This window comes from Poromitra crassiceps (assembly GCF_964638095.1).
Source record: "Poromitra crassiceps genome assembly, chromosome: 4".
Classification (NCBI taxonomy): Eukaryota; Metazoa; Chordata; class Actinopteri; order Beryciformes; family Melamphaidae; genus Poromitra; species Poromitra crassiceps.
In genome coordinates, this window is record NC_139626.1 from 14,431,082 (window position 1) to 14,449,168 (window position 18,087).

The window sequence follows — 18,087 nt, forward strand, 5'->3', positions numbered from 1 at the left end:
ATTGCGATTTTTGTTTCTTTTTCTTTTCTTTTTTCAGTTTGTTTGCTTTTTTACACTAGATTAGAACATGGGAAAAGTTGAATCATACACTAGAGACTGTATATTATATCATGAGTAGGGCTGGGCGATATAGTTAAAAACAGGGGCGGACTGGGATCATAATTCAGGCCGGGCATTAGATACCAAGCAGGCCAGGCCGATATGGGCCGACGCGCGTGAAATTTGGGCCGTTTGAAGCCCAATTTGGGCCGTTTGAAGCTCAATGTGGGTAGTTTGAAGCCCAATTTGGGCCGTTTGAAGCTCAATTTGGGTCGTTTGAAGCCCAATTTGGGCCATTTGAAGCCCAATTTGGGCCAAGTCCAATTTTACAATGAGATGCACCCACTTTAACCCTGAAATGTAATTATTACTTCAGACTAACTAATAAAGTAATAAAACCACTAGTAAACCAGTAGGCGGCGCCTGGCCTGCTGTTCAGTGAGTGGCCTGACTGCGGGCACCAAAAAAAAAAAAAAAAAAAAAAATCGTGACATTAAAAATCGCGATACTTAGGTGAATCGATTTTTTCTCCCACCCCTAGTGGAAAGTGTATGTGTTCAGCAAGATAATCTTCACAAATGAGGACCACATTTATGGCTTTTGAAGCATTTTCTGAAAATTGTGTAAAAACAAACAAACAAACAAACAAAAACGAATTTACGTGGTAATGTCCAGGTCTTCCAGACTCATTGCTGCAGGACTCTATTGGGGAGAAAACGGGAGGATTTAAAAAAAAATAACGAGGCTAGGTCGGAACCTAGCATATGGCCAGCGCGATAAAGCGTTCACGAGCATCGGCACTCAAATCGGCACGCAAATTGGACTGGACAATAGGGCCCGTTTGCGCTGGCCAAAAAAATCAATGCATCTACACAGTGCTACATGTAATCACAGACTCGTAAAACATTTCCCATTCCATCTGAAAGCATTGGTCTTTCTGTCAGTGCTCATTACTTTCCTGTGTGTGTGTGTGTGTGTGTGTGTGTGTGTGTGTGTGTGCACGCGCGTCTCAGGGTTTATCTCCAACCTGACCATCCAGAGGCAGCACTTCCCAAGCGACGATGACCAGACGGGCGCTGCCAAGGCCTTGATGAGGCTGCAGGACACCTACCAACTGGACACTAACATCATCTCCACCGGAGAGCTGCCAGGTGAGCAGGCCATGACATCAGAAGAGAGGAGAGTCCAATGGGCTGCAGTTAGAAAACACCAAAGCAGATTGGAATGTAGAGATTATTATTATTATTATTATTATTATTATTATTATTATTATTATTATCATTGATGATTAACAAAATTAGGCAAATGTATGAAAGAAATGAGCTGTGCAGAGAAGGTCCAAAAAAGGATTATTTTTAATGCATAAGTCCCAGCACAACTCACAAAAGGGAAGTTAAATCCAATCCTGTGGGCTCCCCCTCTCTCCCGCCCCTCTCTCCTGCCCCTCTCTCCTGCCCCTCTCCTGCCCCTCTCTCCTGCCCCTTTCTCCTGCCCCTCTCTCCCACCCCTCTCTCCTGCCCCTCTCTCCTGCCCCTCTCTCCTGCCCCTCTCTCCTGCCCCTCTCTCCCGCCCCTCTCTCCTGCCCCTCTCTCCTGCCCCTCTCTCCCGCCCCTCTCTCCCGCCCCTCTCTCCCGCCCCTCTCTCCTGCCCCTCTCTCCTGCCCCTCTCTCCTGCCCCTCTCTCCTGCCCCTCTCTCCTGCCCCTCTCCTGCCCCTCTCTCCTGCCCCTCTCTCCTGCCCCTCTCTCCCGCCCCTCTCTCCTGCCCCTCTCTCCCGCCCCTCTCTCCCGCCCCTCTCTCCCGCCCCTCTCTCCCGCCCCTCTCTCCCGCTCCTCCCTCCCACCCCTCTCTCCCGCCCCTCCCTCCCGCCCAGGCACCAATGGCTTGTACAAGAGTTCTCTGACGGTGGATGACTGCTACGAGCTGGGAAAGATCGCCTACTCGGAGTCAGACTACTACCACACGGAGCTGTGGATGGCCCAGGCCCTCATGCAGCTGGACCGCGGCCACGAGTCGCCCGTCGTGGACGCCGTCACCATCCTCGACTACCTCAGCTACTCCATCTACCAGCAGGGGGAGCTGGAGAGAGCGCTGGAGCAGACCAAGAGACTGCTCTCACTGGGTGCGTACCACTCACTCACATACACGGAGGAAGCAGATCGAGACTCCGTTTTAATCACTGCACTAGTTCCATCAATCAGAAGTAATGTAACATTAGTGTCAAACTGCCACTGGAAGTCTGGTCTGTCATTCTGAGTAATCTATTAACATGAGAATTAATCCTCTATTTCCCGTAGGGGATCAGTCATTTACAGTCTTAATCTTAGTTTTACAGTCTTTAATCTGCTGTTGCCTCTGACAGATCTCTCTGTTTGTGCTGTCAGACGACGGCGAAACTATTACTAAAGATGATTTGATCAAGGGTCACAAAATGCTACCAGCCCGGAAAATACCGTTAGCCAGTTAGCATTTTGTGACCCTAGATCAAGTGTGTGATCCATCATCTCCATCCTTGTCCCATGGCGTAGTGTGAAGATCTTTTTGAGGCGCTCTTGTAGTGTGACCTACAGTGACATTTGAAATGTGGGGGGGGGGGGGGGGAATAGCATGCTGACTCAACCGCTCTTCTTTTGGATAAAGGACAAAAACATGTAAATACGTTTCAAATAAGCACAAGAACCGGAAACACTTCTCTGTAACTCTGTGCTTTGCAATCCATTCACTCCTCACCGTCTGACCATGTGACTGTCCCGTGCCCGTCAGACCCGGATCACCAGAGAGCCAACGGCAACCTGAAATACTTTGAGTACCAGCTGGCCAAGCAGAAGAAGGCCGAGGAGAAGGAGAAGAAGGAGGGAGAGCAGATGGAGCAGAGGGAGGTGGAGACGTCCAAGGGCCGACCGGCCGACTACCTGCCGGAGAGGAAGAAGTACGAACAGCTGTGTCGCGGAGAGGGCGTCACGATGGTGAGGAGGGAGGAGAGGGCATCACGATGGTGAGGAGGGAGGAGAGGACGTCACGATGGTGAGGAGGGAGGGAGAGGGCATCACGATGGTGAGGAGGGAGGGAGAGGACATCACGATGGTGAGGAGGGAGGGAGAGGGCGTCACGATGGTGAGGAGGGAGGGAGAGGACGTCACGATGGTGAGGAGGGAGGGAGAGGGCGTCACGATGGTGAGGAGGGAGGGAGAGGGCGTCACGATGGTGAGGAGGGAGGGAGAGGGCGTCACGATGGTGAGGAGGGAGGAGAGGGCATCACGATGGTGAGGAGGGAGGGAGAGGGCGTCACGATGGTGAGGAGGGAGGAGAGGGCATCACGATGGTGAGGAGGGAGGAGAGGGCATCACGATGGTGAGGAGGGAGGAGAGGGCGTCACGATGGTGAGGAGGGAGGAGAGGGCATCACGATGGTGAGGAGGGAGGGAGAGGACGTCACGATGGTGAGGAGGGAGGGAGAGGACGTCACGATGGTGAGGAGGGAGGGAGAGGGCGTCACGATGGTGAGGAGGGAGGAGAGGGCGTCACGATGGTGAGGAGGGAGGAGAGGGCGTCACGATGGTGAGGAGGGAGGGAGAGGGCGTCACGATGGTGAGGAGGGAGGGAGAGGGCGTCACGATGGTGAGGAGGGAGGGAGAGGGCGTCACGATGGTGAGGAGGGAGGGAGAGGGCGTCACGATGGTGAGGAGGGAGGAGAGGGCATCACGATGGTGAGGAGGGAGGGAGAGGGCGTCACGATGGTGAGGAGGGAGGGAGAGGACATCACGATGGTGAGGAGGGAGGAGAGGGCATCACGATGGTGAGGAGGGAGGGAGAGGACATCACGATGGTGAGGAGGGAGGGAGAGGGCATCACGATGGTGAGGAGGGAGGGAGAGGACATCACGATGGTGAGGAGGGAGGAGAGGGCGTCACGATGGTGAGGAGGGAGGGAGAGGACGTCACGATGGTGAGGAGGGAGGAGAGGGCGTCACGATGGTGAGGAGGGAGGGAGAGGGCATCACGATGGTGAGGAGGGAGGGAGAGGGCGTCACGATGGTGAGGAGGGAGGGAGAGGACGTCACGATGGTGAGGAGGGAGGGAGAGGGCGTCACGATGGTGAGGAGGGAGAGGACATCACGATGGTGAGGAGGGAGGAGAGGGCGTCACGATGGTGAGGAGGGAGGAGAGGGCATCACGATGGTGAGGAGGGAGGAGAGGACGTCACGATGGTGAGGAGGGAGGGAGAGGGCATCACGATGGTGAGGAGGGAGGGAGAGGACATCACGATGGTGAGGAGGGAGGAGAGGGCATCACGATGGTGAGGAGGGAGGGAGAGGGCGTCACGATGGTGAGGAGGGAGGAGAGGGCATCACGATGGTGAGGAGGGAGGGAGAGGGCGTCACGATGGTGAGGAGGGAGGGAGAGGGCGTCACGATGGTGAGGAGGGAGGAGAGGGCATCACGATGGTGAGGAGGGAGGAGAGGGCATCACGATGGTGAGGAGGGAGGAGAGGGCGTCACGATGGTGAGGAGGGAGGAGAGGGCATCACGATGGTGAGGAGGGAGGGAGAGGACGTCACGATGGTGAGGAGGGAGGGAGAGGACGTCACGATGGTGAGGAGGGAGGGAGAGGGCGTCACGATGGTGAGGAGGGAGGAGAGGGCGTCACGATGGTGAGGAGGGAGGAGAGGGCGTCACGATGGTGAGGAGGGAGGGAGAGGGCGTCACGATGGTGAGGAGGGAGGGAGAGGGCGTCACGATGGTGAGGAGGGAGGGAGAGGGCGTCACGATGGTGAGGAGGGAGGGAGAGGGCGTCACGATGGTGAGGAGGGAGGAGAGGGCATCACGATGGTGAGGAGGGAGGGAGAGGGCGTCACGATGGTGAGGAGGGAGGGAGAGGACATCACGATGGTGAGGAGGGAGGAGAGGGCATCACGATGGTGAGGAGGGAGGGAGAGGACATCACGATGGTGAGGAGGGAGGGAGAGGGCATCACGATGGTGAGGAGGGAGGGAGAGGACATCACGATGGTGAGGAGGGAGGAGAGGGCGTCACGATGGTGAGGAGGGAGGGAGAGGACGTCACGATGGTGAGGAGGGAGGAGAGGGCGTCACGATGGTGAGGAGGGAGGGAGAGGGCATCACGATGGTGAGGAGGGAGGGAGAGGGCGTCACGATGGTGAGGAGGGAGGGAGAGGACGTCACGATGGTGAGGAGGGAGGGAGAGGGCGTCACGATGGTGAGGAGGGAGAGGACATCACGATGGTGAGGAGGGAGGAGAGGGCGTCACGATGGTGAGGAGGGAGGAGAGGGCATCACGATGGTGAGGAGGGAGGAGAGGACGTCACGATGGTGAGGAGGGAGGGAGAGGGCATCACGATGGTGAGGAGGGAGGGAGAGGACATCACGATGGTGAGGAGGGAGGAGAGGGCATCACGATGGTGAGGAGGGAGGGAGAGGGCGTCACGATGGTGAGGAGGGAGGGAGAGGGCGTCACGATGGTGAGGAGGGAGGAGAACACGAACACACGCACATTTCAATGATTTATTTATAGATACAAGGTACATAAACACTAATAATGCAATTCAAGGCCTTGAAAGTTTTTGAAAATAGACATAAATAGACACTGGTCTAGTTACATTAAATTGGCAGTTTGCGGGCTGTTGGGTTGGGTTTGGCATTAACGCATATTTTGGTGGGGCGGGCGGGGCAGACTGGCTCTGCTAGTCGGTTGCGCTGGTGTAGGCCTTAAAAAAACCCGAGCCGTGCACCGCTAATGTGCGTGCATGAGTCGAGTGATGCAAGCGAGAAAGCTAACGTGAAGCTAGCATTGGAAAATGTCAACATCTTCAGTGTTGACATCGTATTTGACCTTGATCCGTGTCTCAAACTGCCGTGTTGGGTCCTTGAATTTGAAGGAAAGTCTGTGAATTTGATGTTTATGGTGTGGGAACCCTGATCTTCTTCTGTCTTTTGTGTCTCTTTCTCCCAGACTCCTCGGAGGCAGAGTCGCATGTTCTGCCGTTACTTTGACAACAACCGCCACCCGCTGTACGTGATTGGTCCGGTGAAGCAGGAGGACGAGTGGGACCGCCCCCGCATCCTCCGCTACCACAACATCGTGTCGGACAAGGAAATCGAGAAGGTCAAAGAGCTGGCCAAACCCCGGGTGAGTACGCAGCTCTTACCCAGAATGCCTTTCAGCGAGCCCCACCGTAGAATGAACTTCAATAGACGATTGGTCGGAAAACAAATAAAAGCATCACAAAACAAGAAATGATGTAGAAAAAGCTGTTTGCATGATCAAACTCATATTGAAGACACAGTATTAATGCATTACACCACGTTTTGGGGAGATTTGGCCGATTTTAAATTGTTAAGCTTGTTAATTCTGTGAGCATAGATACTAAAATGATCCGCGTGTCCCTGGTACAGTGGTAGATCTTTTGCTCCTCTGCTCCATGCTAACACTAGCATACGATCTTTTGCTCCTCTGCTCCATGCTAACACTAGCATACACTAGGTCCGTTTTTCTCAACCTTTTTCACATCAAGGAGACATAATTGAATCCACATCAACCCGGGTCGCAGGTTCAAGCCCCTGTGTTTCCTCCTGCTGGGTCGGGTGTCCATAAAGGCACAATTTGCCGTGGGAAGCCAGATTACGGGTATGTGTCCTGGCCGCTGCACTAGTGCCTCCTCTGGTCGGTCGGGGCACCTTGTCGAGAGGGACGGGAACTGGGGGGAATAGCGTGATCCTCCCATGCGCTATGTCCTGCCGGTGAAACTTCTCGCTGTCAGGTGAAAAGAAGTGGCTGATGACTGTATACATGTATCGATGGAAGCATCATGCTAGTCTACAACTCTCCCCAGATCGGCAGAGGGGGTGGAGCAGCGACGGGGACAGCAGGGGAAATGGCTTGTTTGCAACCATGTGGTTCCGATGAGGTCAAAAACAGCGCTGGAGGGCAGCCCTCCAGACCTCCTGTATGGAGAAGCTATGGAGAATGGAAGATAGCAAGTATGCAAGAGGGTTGGATGCCGCTCCACGCTGCAGGTATCACCAGAAGATTGCAAAACATATAGGATATGATCCATATACAATGAAGAGAAGCGATCTTTCCAGCAACTTGTCCGATTTGCCCGGTGTCGAGGCGGTAGACAAATTACCTCGTCCTCCAGATCTCGTACTACATGCCGTACATGGCATGTTTTTTTTATCCATTATCTCTGAAAAACAAAATTTTCAGTGAGTTTTTTTTACTTGTTTTGTTTCTTTGCATTTTAGGGATTCTAAAGTAGCCCTTGTTTTTCTCTCCATTTGACCGGTTTGGAACAGCCATAAACAGGGCAAACCATAAGCATTTTGCTGGTGCTTTCCTATCGCTATCCTATGTAGCAAATGTAGCCTGCTCTGCTGCTGGTTGCCCTCCAGCATGATCTGCACGTCTCACCCACTATACAGCCAATGATCTCGCCCCTTGATGGGACGTCACCTGAAAACAAGCTATTGGCCAAGTACACACTGCCAGGACTTCAGGGTCTTCATCTGACAGGCAGACATTCAATCTGCTGTAGACGTCTTTTCCCACTAGCTGGCGCCAGCGCTTCAGGAATGGTGGCAGCACCCAGAGCAAAACAGATACACGACCATAGGGAGGGTTAGGTGGGTTTAAGGGGCTATAAACTGAACTGAACTGAAACGATTAGTTGAGATAGTCGATTGACAGAAAATGTACCAATTATAAGTTTGATAATGAATTAACCGTTTCAGTCATTAACCAATACCAAACCAAAATAGCTGGTTACAGCTTCATAAATGCCAAAATGATTTGTCTGTTGGTCAGACTAAATGTCTGTTGGTCAGACTAAGTGTCTGTTGGTCAGACTAAGTGTCTGTTGGTCAGACTAAAGTGAATAATTTGAAGAATCACTTTATGCTCTGGTAACCTGATGGACATTTGTCATTATGTAAGCAACACAATTTCGCCCGCACTCCACAGTGCCCCAAAACATGAAAACAGACAGCCACAGTACAGGGGCTCAGCAGGACCAAAAAGCACCAGTGCAGTGCGACAGTAGATGAGAGTGAGCGAGTGTCGGCGCGCCGGGCGGGGAGTCAGTGTGTGTCTCCCTGTAACTGTCACCCGATTGGCTCCACAGCTGCGCCGTGCCACCATCTCCAACCCCATAACTGGTGTGCTGGAGACGGCCCACTACCGCATCAGCAAGAGGTAAGACCACGCCTATGTCGCCTGGCCAGGAGGGTCACCCAGCACCCACACACCCATCTCTGCACCCTGCACCCTGTCCTCCCCTCTGTTTTAGCGGACGTCCTGGCAAGAGGACTCTGTCTCTTTAATGTCCCAGGAGGCAGCAGACTCTGTCTCTTTAACATGGTCCCGGGAGGCAGCAGCACTCTGTCTCTTTAACGTCCCGGGAGGCAGCAGGACTCTGTCTCTTTAACATGGTCCCGGGAGGCAGCAGGACTCTGTCTCTTTAATGTCCCGGGAGGCAGCAGGACTCTGTCTCTTTAACACATTGAGTGCCAGCGACGCCATATGGCGTCATTAGAAATTTACCGTAGGCTGCCAGCGACGCCAAATGGCGTCAATAACTCCAAATTGTTTTTTTGACGGGGGGGTGTCGATCTAACCCTCTTACATCGCCTCTTACAATATGAGAGCTATTGAATGTGTCTAACCTATTTTACAGAACCCTTAGGTGGCGACAGCGCTGTCCAGATGAGAGAAAGTGGAGTTAAACACACAGAAGAAGTCGTTGGGGAAAAGGAAATCGCATCGCATCCGTCCGTATGCATCGATATGCATGAAGCATATAGCTGTGCCTGCAGCAGCCAATCTGCTGTCACAATTGAGCACCTCCGTGTCCGCTGCAACAGCCCATCCGCATGATCAGCCGTGGAGTTGTTATTATTCTCAACTGGAAGCATGGGAGCTGGTGACAAATACACGCGGCTGTAAAAAAGCTGGATGTAGCGGACTTTTCAGTGCAGAGCAAACGCAGGCAGCAGAAAGCCCCAGAGACACGCCCAGGAGGAGGAGTGTGCAGTTGAGGGGGGGGGGGGGGGGGGGCACGCAGAGCAGCATACAACACCCAGACAGCAGGACAGGATTTGCAAACGCAAGCTAGAATATCTGATGCCCACCAGCAGTAAATCAAGACCAGCAAGAAGCTGCAACCAGCAGCGCACGCAGGGGCCAGCGCTGCTGGTTGCAGCTAAAAAATATTATTTGGCCAAACAAAATTCCTTTGTTTTCACTCTTTTATTGAAGGAAATTATTTTTGAGGTGTCATTACATCAGAAAATATTAGCAATGAGTCAATGATGTGCTTGAAATGCTTCCTTTCACAAAAGGCTGAATATCTCAGGTTCTAGAAAAAAAGTGGCTGTTTTTGGTCAAATCAAGCTATCTTCTCCGGCTCATAACTAAAGAACGGAAAATGGGATCAATAAACTTTTTTTTGCAGGTGATAGAAGAGAGTCTCATCGTTATTTGTGCGTGTTCAGTGTTTACATAGTAATATCACACAATATTCTGTGGGCTTCGAGAAATCACTGAAAACGCTCTGAAACTCTGGCACTGGGAGCGTCCGTTCTCCAAAAGTGGCTGGCACTCAAAGTGTTAACATGGTCCCGGGAGGCAGCAGGACATCCAACAGCTTCACGTCTCCTCTGTAGATCAGTCAGCCTGTCCTGTTTATCACTAACCATGTCAACTATTATAACAAACACATTGAGTTTAACCATGTCAACTATGATAACAAACGCACTGTTACATCAGAGTTTTTGTCTCTGAGAAATCAGCACCGGCCTTCTGTTACCATTTGGTGAACAGAAAGTCAATGGGTATGAAACCATTGCATTCAAAATCCCATTCCAGTGCTTTGAGCGGGTTCTATGATGTATTCTTACTACAGCTATGGAAGTGTAGGGGGGCATCTGGGTCAAAGCACTCGCCTACTACCATGGAGACTCGCGTTAGAGTGTGGACAAAGTATCCCTTTGGGGGGCGGGAGGGAAGCGGGTGTCAATGTCAGTTTTGTTCAAGATAAGTGGTATTAAGACACATCCCTAAACCCTCCAGGCCTGACCGGCTCACACGTACAGCCATGTGTGTTCAATCTGTGACGGCTTGATATCTTTGGTTCTGGTTCATCCAAACGGCTCAGTCTCTAAAAACTAACTCGAGCCTAATCACAAATTTCAATTCCTTTTCACAACCTGCACCCATTTCTTTCCCTCCCTGCCTCTCTTTTCCATTCAAACCTGTTCCCCCCTCGCTCTTCACGCTTTGCTCAATAACACTTAACTCTGCACTGATCTTATCCCAGCGAAAGCACAGGAATGTTCTGTAAGTATGTGATCGTACGGACAGACAATCCACTCCCCTCTCTTGTCTCAGTGCGTGGCTGGCAGCCTATGAGCATCCGGTGGTGGACAAGATCAACCAGAGGATCGAGGACATCACAGGCCTGGATGTCACCACCGCCGAGGAGCTGCAGGTAAAAGTGGCTACAGACTACAAGAGCCACGTCGGGTCGTCGGTCTCTGTTCCTTTCACACTATACAACGTTCTGTCTTGTAATCAGAAGTCTTTGAGTCATAACATTTTATTTTATGGGGTGGGGGCGGTTGGTATACGCAGTGGAAGTGGTCCCTGTGAAATTTGGTTTGGTACGTAGTGCTACTTGGACGGGAATGTTTGGGAACCCCTGCTCTAACATGTTACAAATAGCTGTGGCTGGCTCCAAAACAGTTGAGAAATTTATAACTACCCATGATTTTAACGAATTTGGCCAGAGGAGGCCATGGAGAAGTCATGGAAATGTTTTGTAATTTCACATGTGTGGGAAGTCGGTCTATCATTGGTTGTGTAACTTTGTGTGTTTGTGTGTGCAGGTGGCTAACTATGGCGTAGGAGGGCAATACGAGCCTCACTTTGACTTTGGACGGGTAAATAACACACGTGTGTCTGTTTCTTCCTGTCAGGGAAACTGTGTGTGTGTGCGGGGGGGGCAGCAGCTCTTTGTGAGATCATTACATATTAGTTGCCACTTGCCACCTGCAAATGATCTTTCAATAAAAATAATCTATTCATATTGGTGTCAAACTTGATCCTATGTGAATGATCTTTCTATAAAAAATAATCTCTTCATATTGGTGTCAAACTTGATCCTATGTGAATGATCTTTCTATAAAAAAGATTCTCTTCATATTGGTGTCAAACCTGATCCTATGTGAATTATCTTTCTATAAAGAATATCTTCATATTGGTGTCAAACTTGATCCTATGTGAATGATCTTTCAATAAAAAGATTCTCTTCATATTGGTGTCAAACCTGATCCTATGTGAATTATCTTTCTATAAAGAATATCTTCATATTGGTGTCAAACTTGATCCTATGTGAATTATCTTTCTATAAAGAATCTCTTCATATTGGTGTCAAACTTGATCCCATGTGAATGATCTTACTATAAAGAATCTCTTCATATTGGTGTCAAACTTGATCCTATGTGAATGATCTTACTATAAAGAATCTCTTCATATTGGTGTCAAACCTGATCCTATGTGAATGATCTTACTATAAAGAATCTCTTCATATTGGTGTCAAACCTGATCCTATGTGAATGATCTTACTATAAAGAATCTCTTCATATTGGTGTCAAACTTGATCCTATGTGAATGATCTTACTATAAAGAATCTCTTCATATTGGTGTCAAACCTGATCCTATGTGAATGATCTTACTATAAAGAATCTCTTCATATTGGTGTCAAACCTGATCCTATGTGAATGATCTTACTATAAAGAATCTCTTCATATTGGTGTCAAACTTGATCCTATGTGAATGATCTTTCTATAAGGAATATCTTCATATTGGTGTCAAACCTGATCCTATGTGAATGATCTTACTATAAAGAATATCTTCATATTGGTGTCAAACTTGATTCTATGTGAATGATCTTTCTATAAGGAATATCTTCATATTGGTGTCAAACCTGATCCTATGTGAATGATCTTTCAATAAAAAGATTCTCTTCATATTGGTGTCAAACCTGATCCTATGTGAATGATCTTTCTATAAAGAATCTCTTCATATTGGTGTCAAACTTGATCCTATGTGAATGATCTTTCAATAAAAAGATTCTCTTCATATTGGTGTCAAACCTGATCCTATGTGAATGATCTTTCTCTAAAGAATCTCTTCATATTGGTGTCAAACTTGATCCTATGCATAGCATTTAGGCCATGAATAAACAAGGCCAGCTTATTGTGAAATGATATCCACATGCAAATGTCTCATTCGCAAATTGCAGGCGTGACACACAAGATGATGAACTTTGACACCAAATTATTTTCAGTTCTCCCTTTTTAAGCTATTTTACTTGATTAATTATTGGAAGTGTTGTTGTTCACAAGAATAAAGGCTTTTAGCACAAGAAACATCAAAAACACTATTTTAAAAATATACACACTCTGCAAGTATACTTTTCATCATCTCAATTCGTTCAACGCCCAAAAGTCCTTTGTCCCGAGTCCAGACCCTCCAGGGGCCTACGATCTGCAGGTTGAGAACCGCCGGTCTAAATGTGCTTCCTCATTCAAATGGATTCTCTTGTTCTGGTTTTGCAGAAAGATGAGCCAGATGCTTTCAAAGAGCTGGGCACGGGAAACCGCATCGCCACCTGGCTCCTTTATGTCAGTAAATATACATACTACTATATATCTCTGTCTTCTAAACATTTGACACATTGTGTATGGAGATTGAGTCTCTCCTTCTCTGTGTCCCAGATGAGTGATGTACCATCAGGAGGTGCCACAGTCTTCACAGACGTAGGAGCTACTGTCTGGCCCAAAAAGGTACAGTGCGACATTTCTATAATAATAATAATAATGATAACCTTATTTATATAGCATCTTTCAATACAACTGTTACAAAATGCTTCACAAAGACATGAGCAAGAAAGTGATCAAATACAAAGTCACGTTCAATACATAAAATAACAAATAAAAGGGTCTTTCTGTGTGGAGTTTGCATGTTCTCTCTGTGCTCCCCTGGGGGTTTCCTCCAGATAGGGGGGTTCCCCGCGAAAGAAACATGAAAAAAAAAGTATTAGCAGACCTTCATTAATTACACAGTATTAGTATTAATACAAAGGTTATTATACTGGAATGAAGTGAAGTAAAGCAAAGTGTATCCTCGTGTGTCACCACCAGGGATCGGCAGTGTTCTGGTACAATCTGTTCCCCAGCGGAGAAGGAGACTACCGGACCAGACACGCCGCCTGTCCTGTTCTGGTCGGCAACAAGTGGGGTGAGTTCACTTCACTGATCCTGTATAGAAGTGTGTTTAAATTTCATCCATAGACTGTACTGGACTGTAAGTTTGGCATTTTGAGCAGCGCCATCTTGTTTGTTGTTGTTGTTGCAAGAAGCAGCTAGCACGAGACCAGGGATTTCCCACAGAGCCATAGCGCCACCTGCTGTTTGTCCGTGATCGGCAAGCTGTGCGATCACTGGACAGACGACCTGTCAATCACGCCCAAAAGCATAGTCTGCTTTATCGTCTATTTGACTCTAAATGGGACCATCGTTTACAAAATGAACATCATGCTGTACTGAAGAAGAAACTAGCGATTGAGACCTAAACTCATTAGGAAAGTGTTTACTGAGGTCATAAATCAAGTGAGAAGTAGGGTCATTTTTCCATTGCCATCTATACCAGTGGTCCCCAACCACTGGGCCGCGGACCGGTACCGGGCCGCAACGCATTTGGTACCGGGCCGCGAGCTGGTCCAATTTTATTTTATTTTTTTAATAAACATAGGCTATAATATTATAGGCTGTGTGTGGTAGTTGACGTTTATTTATGTTTGTAGTTAAAACAAAAACATAAATACTGTATAGGCTACATACAATACAACACAAAAGGCTGTTATTTACCATTTGTCGCCACCTGGTGAGTAAATGTATATGTAACTAAAACCATTCAAATTGACAACCGGTCCGTGACTTTTTTTTTCATGTATCTACCGGTCTGCTGGCTATTAGAAGGAGTGCAGGTTTAAGGTACTTCCGCATTGGCTTCATTTTTTAGCCGCTTGGCATCATCACTATTTCTGTATTGTCACAGCCAGGCGGCGTTCATATGTGCATTAGCAAAAGAGACAGTCCGCATGTCTGGGAACTGTAATAGAAAAATTGCTGAAATGCCTTGAACAGAACACCCATACAGGCTCTAGGAACGCCCACAATAGACGCTGGGTTAGCCTGGGGGCGGGGTCAGGGTGGGGTAAATTCCCCCGTTCTATCCATTCAGCAAAGTTAGAATTTAACTGATAGCCCAGCCCAGGCAGACACGATCGGGGATTTAACCACCGCAGTAAACGCACATCTGAGCAGATGTCTTGTGTTCTGCTCTAGAACCCCCAAACATGTAGTTTAGAGCCGCAGCACCGTCTTTTGGTGAGTCAGCCCATAAGATATATGGGCGGTTTTACCCCACTCGCGCGGCAGCCGTTTAACATTTTGTGGGTGTTCCCAGACATGCGGACTGTCTCTATGCATCATGTATTCCAATGAGACCCAGGCGTTGACGGATGACAGTGTGCAAAAATATCACAACCCTGTCCGTTAAGAAAAGTTTAAACCAACTGAACTTTTGACGGCGTACAGGGAAATTTCATCAGCCAGACTGGTATAAAACAGGCGGTAAGCTTGGGCTTTTACAGAGGAAGCCGCGAAAGTGATTCTGAAAGCTGTAGTTTCTTGAATGGCCACTTGAGGCTGGCTGCAAAAAGGAGTCTTTCCCCGTTCACCCCCATGTTAAAATGCCCGTCTTTACAACAGGATTAAGCATGTTTATAGCCTGGTTCAAAACACGGGTTTGGTCTCTAGCTAATTTCACCTTTCATTAACAACTGTACAGGGGGTGAATTTTTATAGAAAAGACGATAGAAAAGATGACTATATGTTTTTGGCGTCATTATCAAAATCGCGCAGCTTGCTGATCATGGACCAGTGATCGGCAAACCGCTGGGAAACCGCTTGTCTCGCGCGAGCTGCACAGGAAAACCCAAGATGGCGATGGCCACACACTAGGCTTCAAAACGGGATTCCAAAAACCAATGGGTTCGTCCTTATTTTTTAGACGCTCGATGGTAAAAAAACGAAATAAAACATCGACACAAAATTCGAAACACCAAACAGAAACAACATGAAAGGAATTTCAGATGATAAAGAAAAGGATAGATGACGGAAAGACAAGTCAGTTCAAAACAAATGGAAGATGTAATAATTGTTGCTTAATATACGGACTTGTCAAAATGTAATGCAGTGTCCCTCTTAGCGAGTCCAAAAAGTAATAAAACCTCAGATTATAGTCAATTTTCCTGAGAATGAGTCAGCGGTTTACAGTCTGAAGATGTTATCATCACATTATCACATTCACATGTTTTATCGCATTTTTGGCCCATATAGACGGATATCTTTTTAAAGATGGAGGAACACTGCATGCATGTTTTTTGTTAGTTTTGACCAGTTGTCATTTTCTGCAAATAAATGGCAATCTTTTTATTTAGAATTTGGGAGAAATGTTGTAAGTAGTTTATAGAATAAAACAAATGTTAATTTTACTCAAACACATACAGTACCTATAAATACCAGTAGTAAAACCAGAGAACCTGATCATTTTTGCAGTGGTCTCTTTAAATTCTTCCAGAGCTGCATTGCAGAAGTAATGCAATAAATGAGAAGATTGTTTTGTTTGTGACCTTTTTTCTTTCTCTCTCTCTCTCCCTGTCTCTCTCTCTCTCTCTCTCTCTCTCTCTCTGTATCTCCCTCTCTCTCTCTCTCTGTCTCTGCAGTATCGAATAAGTGGATCCATGAACGGGGGCAGGAGTTCAGAAGGCGCTGCAGCCTTGACGAGACGGCCTGACAACGGACCCCCCTCCCCATCACACACACACACACACACACACACACATACACATTCTCTCTCCCTCCCTCCCTTCAAGCCCAGTGCTTGCCTCCTGAGTCGGGGGCTGCACATCTTGTGCTCTGACAGTTATTTTTGTGTGTGTGTGTGTGTGTGTGCGTGTGTGTGTGTGTGTGTGTGATATAGCGTGAATGTAAGAGTGCGCGAGTGTGAGCCTCCTTTGCATCTATGCTCGGGTTTGACCGATTTTAAATTCCGATACTGATATTTTTAGAGTGAAGTCGCTGATAGCTGATATTTTGTGCCAATATTCAGAATCTTTTCATTCAATTTCATTTTCATGCCAAAACATTCGTGTTTATGCCAAAATCACAACCATGGAACATTTCACTCGAAACGTTAATACGGAAGGCCTGTAGCTAAATCACTTGGTTTGACCAAGTGCAACTATTTTTATAAGCATTTTACGAAATGTAGATGGAAAAAAGAATGGTGGATGAAATCCCTTGGTGTGTATGCCTAAACCAGAAGTGGGTGTGACTTTGGCTCTCTATTGTCTTCTTGTCAGGGTGGAAAAGCCTGTGAAAGAGCAGTAATGCTAGAAGGGCCAGAATTCCATAACTACTGTGAATGGTTATTTTGACCTCTAGATTCCAACATAGATTCCAAATGTGGATGTCATAGACACTGACATCATCGGTGACATCACAATTGCTCGAGTGACCATCACTGATGACATCATCGAATGCTTGAGTGACATCACTGACGATGAATCGCAGACAGATAGAGCCCACTTACTCAATTTTGATGATGATGATAAGATCACAGCAATTGTTCAACAAAGTTATTGCACATTTCAAAAAGGTCCAAATGACCGCCCTGGCCGTTCACTGAAACCCACAATAATGCAAAGGAAATTCTGGGAAAACATGACGAAGAATTTAGAAAAACATAAAAAAAAAAAAACAGTAAACAGTAAACAGTGGCTATCTGATATTTTAAAACAAGTCAGTATTGGACTGATGTATCGGTCTAACTCTAATCTGTGGTGTAACACACTCCGTTCTCTTAAACACTGAAAAATATGGGACTTTCTGACAGATTTCACTTTACTTAATACCAACAAAATTGTTTTATGATGAGTGATTGTTTTAGTGAGGAACGTACAGTCAGTCCCCTCTTCGCCTTCATCACGTTCAGATTTAGTTTTAGTTTTTTAACCTGTTACTATTGTTATCAAGCCAATGAGATTCTTTATTTTCTGCTTCTCAACATTTTTAGGGAAATCAGAAACACCGTTACCACGGCAACCATGCAACATTACACTCGACTCCACTCTAGCTTGGTAAACCATCCGGTCACGTGAACGCACATTTGTGTTTGGTTCTGTGAGACCGTCTGGCCTCTGCCTGGGCGGGCTACTTCAGATTCCACAAGGTGGACGGGCCAATCAGGGACCTGCCTCGTAGTTGACATCGTAACCGGCCAATCACCAATACGTGTGTGGGTATGTGTGCGCGCACACGTGTATGTGTGTGTGTGTGTGTATGTGTATGTGTCCGCACCTCTGTCCAGGAAGGCTATTTCAGCCTGGAGGTCATTCACGTCTCCACGGGACAAACAGCAGATAAACATTTGGCATTTGAATCTTTAGGAAGGCACACTATGTCTCTTATGTGAACTCTCTGCCACTGCCCCTCCCCCTTCACATACCCCTCCCACCTTTATACGCACACACACAGGTCACCTCTCTGCCACTGCCCCTCCCCCTTCACACGCACACACACAGGTCACCTCTCTGCCACTCCTCTGGTTTCCCATTTCCCAACAGTGTAGTAACTTTTGGAAGAGTATTGTACGTACACCCTAACACTGTGGTTCATGCTGTACAAATGCCAGATGAAGCTATAAAATGTCTGTTAATCAATAATTATGATTAGTTAATGGTCTGATTTAAAGGTTTCCCTCCTAAAATAATCAAACCCAAATGACTCAATTTTTTTTGAAGGTGTCAGATATTTTTATGTTTCTTTTTCATTCATCCCTCCTCTCTCCCAGCTCTGACCTGTGAGCTATAACACTGGGGCAGTCCGGTCTGTGTTTCAAAGGAAATG

General features: G+C 47.6%; 1 protein-coding gene across 2 annotated transcripts in view; it reads left to right on the plus strand.

The window, feature by feature from the left end:
- Positions 1 to 16,980, plus strand: part of LOC310774727 (prolyl 4-hydroxylase subunit alpha-1-like) — a 24,896-nt gene extending 7,916 nt beyond the window's left edge. For both annotated transcript variants that reach the window (XM_083634857.1, XM_083634856.1), the window contains exons 5-15: positions 1,053 to 1,190; positions 1,911 to 2,159; positions 2,801 to 3,003; positions 6,005 to 6,181; positions 8,175 to 8,245; positions 10,439 to 10,538; positions 10,936 to 10,989; positions 12,670 to 12,735; positions 12,829 to 12,897; positions 13,255 to 13,351; positions 15,903 to 16,980. In XM_083634857.1, the coding sequence (XP_083490983.1) occupies positions 1,053 to 1,190; positions 1,911 to 2,159; positions 2,801 to 3,003; positions 6,005 to 6,181; positions 8,175 to 8,245; positions 10,439 to 10,538; positions 10,936 to 10,989; positions 12,670 to 12,735; positions 12,829 to 12,897; positions 13,255 to 13,351; positions 15,903 to 15,973 (1,295 nt within the window). In that variant the 3' untranslated portion in view covers positions 15,974 to 16,980. The remainder of the gene's footprint in view (positions 1 to 1,052; positions 1,191 to 1,910; positions 2,160 to 2,800; positions 3,004 to 6,004; positions 6,182 to 8,174; positions 8,246 to 10,438; positions 10,539 to 10,935; positions 10,990 to 12,669; positions 12,736 to 12,828; positions 12,898 to 13,254; positions 13,352 to 15,902) is intronic.
- The last annotated feature ends 1,107 nt before the right edge of the window (positions 16,981 to 18,087 follow it).